This window comes from Frankliniella occidentalis, unplaced genomic scaffold, assembly GCF_000697945.3.
Source record: "Frankliniella occidentalis isolate FOCC.00 unplaced genomic scaffold, Focc_3.1 Scaffold272, whole genome shotgun sequence".
Taxonomy (NCBI): domain Eukaryota; kingdom Metazoa; phylum Arthropoda; class Insecta; order Thysanoptera; family Thripidae; genus Frankliniella; species Frankliniella occidentalis.
This window is the reverse complement of record NW_026267398.1, coordinates 140217-144871: the sequence shown is the minus strand read 5'-3', so window position 1 is coordinate 144871 and position 4655 is coordinate 140217. Positions and strand designations below refer to the sequence as shown.

The 4655-nt window shown below is 50.5% G+C and overlaps 3 protein-coding genes across 4 annotated transcripts in view; 1 reads left to right on the top strand and 2 right to left on the bottom strand.

The window, feature by feature from the left end:
- The first annotated feature begins 200 nt into the window (after window positions 1-200).
- On the top strand, window positions 201-1311 carry LOC113213675 (uncharacterized). Its single transcript, XM_026432797.2, has 2 exons — window positions 201-446; window positions 520-1311. Exons 1-2 carry the CDS (start codon window positions 367-369, stop codon window positions 1265-1267), a joined length of 828 nt encoding a protein of 275 aa, XP_026288582.2. The 5' UTR covers window positions 201-366; the 3' UTR covers window positions 1268-1311.
- Window positions 1310-4649, bottom strand: LOC113213678 (uncharacterized). 2 transcript variants are annotated; one of them, XM_026432801.2, is made up of 3 exons: window positions 1953-4649; window positions 1790-1870; window positions 1310-1717 (listed from the first exon to the last, which is right to left on the bottom strand). In XM_026432801.2, exons 1-3 carry the CDS (start codon window positions 2104-2106, stop codon window positions 1512-1514), a joined length of 441 nt encoding a protein of 146 aa, XP_026288586.2. In that variant the 5' UTR covers window positions 2107-4649; the 3' UTR covers window positions 1310-1511. Both variants share the same exon structure in this region; 1 of them encodes a protein (XP_026288586.2).
- The window catches only part of LOC113213677 (uncharacterized), a 10294-nt gene continuing 10127 nt past the window's right edge, over window positions 4489-4655 (bottom strand). Inside the window, exon 3 of the mRNA XM_052273450.1 lies at window positions 4489-4635. Coding sequence (XP_052129410.1) covers window positions 4489-4635 — 147 coding nt within the window. The remainder of the gene's footprint in view (window positions 4636-4655) is intronic.

Below are 4655 nucleotides of genomic sequence, written 5' to 3'. Positions count from 1 at the left end.
GGCCACGACAGGGCGGGGCTCCGCGGCGGTCGTGCCGGACAGGCGGTGGACAGCGCGCGGGCGAACAACAGGGGCGCAGGCGGCGTGTGTGGGGGAAAAGGGGGGTGCGGCGCCAGTGGAAGGAAGAAGCGAGTACTTGTACACGCCGCCTGGCGTGGGGTGGGGGAGGGTGCGTAGGGGTGGCGCGAGCGCGGGGTGGGGGAGGGTGCGTAGGGGTGGCAGGCGAGGGTGGAGGATGCAGAAGGGTGGTGGCCGAGCAGGGAGGACGCGCAGGGGGGTGGGTGAGAAGGCGGAACTGGCTTTTTTCATTAATTGCAAAATAACAAAAATGCAAATAAAAATCGCCGGTCAGCGAATTCATAGATAATGAGCGGAGTCAAATTATGTGCAGTTAGTGTTCAGCGTCGGCCGCGAGCACACGACCTCAACATGGACAAGCATCGAAGGTAAGTAGCGCTCACACTCAACATAGTACAGTGAGTGACCGCGTTCTGGATATTTAACCTCACTTTTTTGCAGGCACTTTCACGATTCGAGCCCCGAGTGCGGTCCGACCCGCGGGGAGACCATGCGACACGTGCTGCGACGCATTATGCCCAACCCCAGTTCTGTGTGTCAGTGGACTTTGGAGAAGACGTGGGACCTCAAAGGCGCAACCAACAAACGTTTAACGATTGGATTGGACGCCACCCGAAAATTCCACGTGTATGCTACCATCACAGGAAACAGTGGGCTAGGTGTGCACCTCTCTCTACCCGAGCTCAAGTATTTGCTCAGCGAAGAGTGTCGCAAGAGAGTTATGGGCCATTTTAAGGTTCCGCAGTCCCCTGGAACATGCCACATTGTTGGAAACTGTGCTTTTCACTGTGTAAAAAAAACAGAGGATTCGCCGGCCCTCAAGATATCACGTTCGGACGGACATCAATTCCATACTACTCTCGGCATTATATCGGCCTCCAGGATGTATGAGCTGATGCCCATGTTGTTGCATTTCGTAGCAATATTGGAACGCGAGGCAATTAAGGTCGAAGAATGGCTACTGTGTGCCATAGCAAATGTAAAAGAAGACGCGTCTAAAATGGGAATAGGCACCATACGTTCTGAAACAAACGCACAACAGGCTGTTTATAAATCGGGACTCTCTCTGGTCTCCGAATGCGCCCCATCAAGCAATCGCAAAACTGAATTTCAATTGGATATGTTCTTCCGCCATAATGTACTCATGAGTAGAATGGCGTACGATTTTCTTGAATTATTCATGTATTAGCCAATGTATTAATGGATCTGGAATAAAAGATGAAACGAGATGTATGTACATTTTTTTTTTATTTTACAATCCTTTTTCTGTATTTACACGCACTCACACACGACTTAAATTTACCTTAATATTATCGCTTTTTTTTTCTTACAGAGTTATTATATTTTTTATGTCACACACACACGAGCCGCATAAAGCTCAAATTAAAATGAAAACACGGTTACATCAAAATAAATAAAACTCTATACTATGGCTAACGACAGCAAGGAGTTGGAGCGCAAGAGTGGCAGGCGACCATTCGCAGAATATGGCAGAGACGTTCTATATGGGGACAGTAGGTTTTCTGGACAGCAAGTGAGGAGGGACGACGAGGCCTGGGCGGCAACGGTTGCGATGCAGTACTCGAACCTCGCACAGTTGACACGGAGCGTGGTGCCTTACGAGGTTTCACCGACTTTCCTACAACAAACATATTTATTAGAAGAGAACACACACGCCTAGCTTGAGAACACATAAGCAAGGTAAACTTACCAGTTTTGGAAGCCGCAGAGGCAGCACTCCGAGCACGACGCACGGGCTTTCTTGTCTTAGGCGATTCATTCTGCGGAGCCCCTGCAAAAAGAAATACAAATAAAATTGTTATTGCTGCATATCATACACATTAAATTCACGATTTTCTTGTGCAATAACTTACCAGAAAGTTCATTGACGTCCATATGGGCCCTTGCGAGCTGCTGCTCTTGAATCTGCGCAAGGAAGGCGTCCAGCATGTCTCCATCCAGCGCCTCGGTGTCAAAGTAATCCACGGCGGCAGCCACAGGAACTTGTACGCCGGTTTGATGCTCCATGACGCGTCGATGTGTCCTCGGTCGCTACTCGCACAGTACTGACGAGCGGCAAGCGCGCGCAAGAGAACATCTCCAATTGCGCAGCCGAGGGGAAAAGAGGGAGGGGAACGCCATCTCGCGCATAAACTCACAATATACAATTTGATCGTTTTGTCGAGGACAATTCGTAAATCTGCTCAGCCAGGTTGCCAAATTTATTCCGCGCGCACGTGCAAGACCGTGACTCAGGCAGTACAGTCCGCACGCGGCGCTTTTTCGAGCCTGGAGGCGTGTAGTGTTAAACACCACTCGGCTCGCGTGTCGTCGAAGGAAATTCAAAATTTCTGGCGCTGTCGGCCGTTGACCCAGGCTGCACACAACCTCAGCTGTCGTGTCGCCGCTTAACCATATAGAAACCCAGTGAGAACCGGGTGGAATAGTCGAAGGAGACAAATTAAAAACTAAATGTCGGGGGCGACCCGTTACAGTTAAATCGGGCAGAGCGTCCAGCGGGTACGTTCCTACATGCACCCTCTTTAGAGCGGGGTGTGCTCGAGCCACGCCCAACACATCAAGCGTAGTCAGAGGGGATTTGAAGTCTCTCATGGTTTAGTATACACTGACTTCCCTCGCACTAGTAATCTCCAGCGTAGAATCAAACTGAGCATACATAATAATACAAATGCTCGTGGCGGGTGCGGTACTAAACCGACCTTGGAGCCTTACTGTCCCATACTGATCCATGTTCTGGGAAGGCCCCCGTCCCGAATGATCAATAGTAAGGTCCACAGCACAGGCGAACCGCCCCTTTCTCATCATAGGCATCGTGAAGGCGTGCCCTGCTGCTTCCTCCATTTCGAGCCCCAGCTCAGAATAAAGGGTGTGGAGAACAGTAGAGCAACCCATTTCAAGGTCCATGTTCATGAGGAATCTTCTCTCCTCACCATTACAAAAGAAGGACAGTTCAGTAACGCCCTCGTGATGGAAATCATAGGGATTCTTTTTAAGGTCGCCGTTGAAGTTTTCTGCCTTGCAGAACGTGGTCATCACGGTAGACGGCAGCTTTCCGCTAAACGCCACAGGAACGTCAATATTTTGGGAACCCGCAGGATGAATAAAGACTTTAATTTGAGAACTCTTAAAATGGTACTGAGCGGGCTGCTTAGACAGAGCAAGGTCGATGCCTATCCCCAGCTCGGGATTGATAACATAGTACTCTGTCCATAGCTCGAAATCGTCTACAACAAATTCAATATCTGGTGCTGAGGCATTTGACCACAGGAAAAATTCGGGGCGGTTTGTAGTAAGCCGCACTCGATACGACACATTATCTACAATGTATGCACCATCTTCCATATTGCAAACATCGGCGCGGAGTTTCCCTATGAGTTCCACACGTTTTGACCCTTTGAAAAGGACCTCTCTTTTCTTAAACCCAGGATTTGTATTAACGTTTGAGCTCGACGCATCATTTTCATCGGGAATCACCGGCACGGTGCTCAAAGGACCGTTACGAGCGTCTGCGCCCGCCGTAGAGTACAAATCGAGCACACTTTTGTAGGAGTAGTGTTGCGGTGATTTAGTCACCGATTTCTCACTCAAGAATATTTCAGCCTGGTCAAACAGACTATGCAGAGTACAATCCGCAACGGAATATTTTTCGTCATCAGGGTTCAGATTCGCACCGGTAGATTTTACTCTCATGTGGACGACGGCGCGCACTTTTGTCGCATTGATATTAGGGAGGTGCAGAGGCCTCCCAGGAATAACCCACTCTACGACATCTGGAAATCCACGCCCTGTTGCGAGCGGCTTATGCTTCTCAACGACGCGCCTCTTAATACAGGCCTGCACCGGCTTCTTTTTGAAGATTTCGAGTTGGCCAATCATGCACGGAACAAGACTGCCGTCCATCATGGTGAGGGCGGGGAGAAGAGGTCACGTATGGCGGGGACGAGGTTGCGACGGTACTGCGGAGCGGTCACTGCAGCGGTCCTTCTCCCACGACGTCCGAGCTGCTTCTGAGCCAAACGTTTGCGTCTGACGCGTACTCCCCGCCCTGACAAAGAATCTCCGGCTCGGTGTGCGAGGTTCGACAACCCTTCGCGACCACGACGTTTTGCAATTTCTTTAATCGGTTCGCTAGGATTCGCCATAACATCGCGAACAATATTGGTCCCAGTGCGCACCGCTTCGGCCCCTGCAGTTCCCAGCAGAGGACGGAGGTACGACCAGGCGCCCCGAAACAGGTTCCCTATCCAACCGCGGCCGCCTTGCACAGTAAAGCGCGAGTGGTAGTAGGGCAGAGCCCCGCTTCCCATCTGTGCTTCATAGTAGGCAAAATAAGGATTCTCGCCCGCCATTATGCGGTGCGTTCACCTAGACTTCTAAACGACGACTGACTCACGCTCTCCAAAAATGCAACACCACAATGACCGGCTGGTCGCTGTCTGGGAAAGGAAAGTATTCATTCCATTTGTTTTTAAGCTCAACGCCGATGCTTTCTACGACCTTCTTCTCAACGCTGTAGTAGTAGACGGGGTACATGGTCTGATGCCGAGTGAGCGATT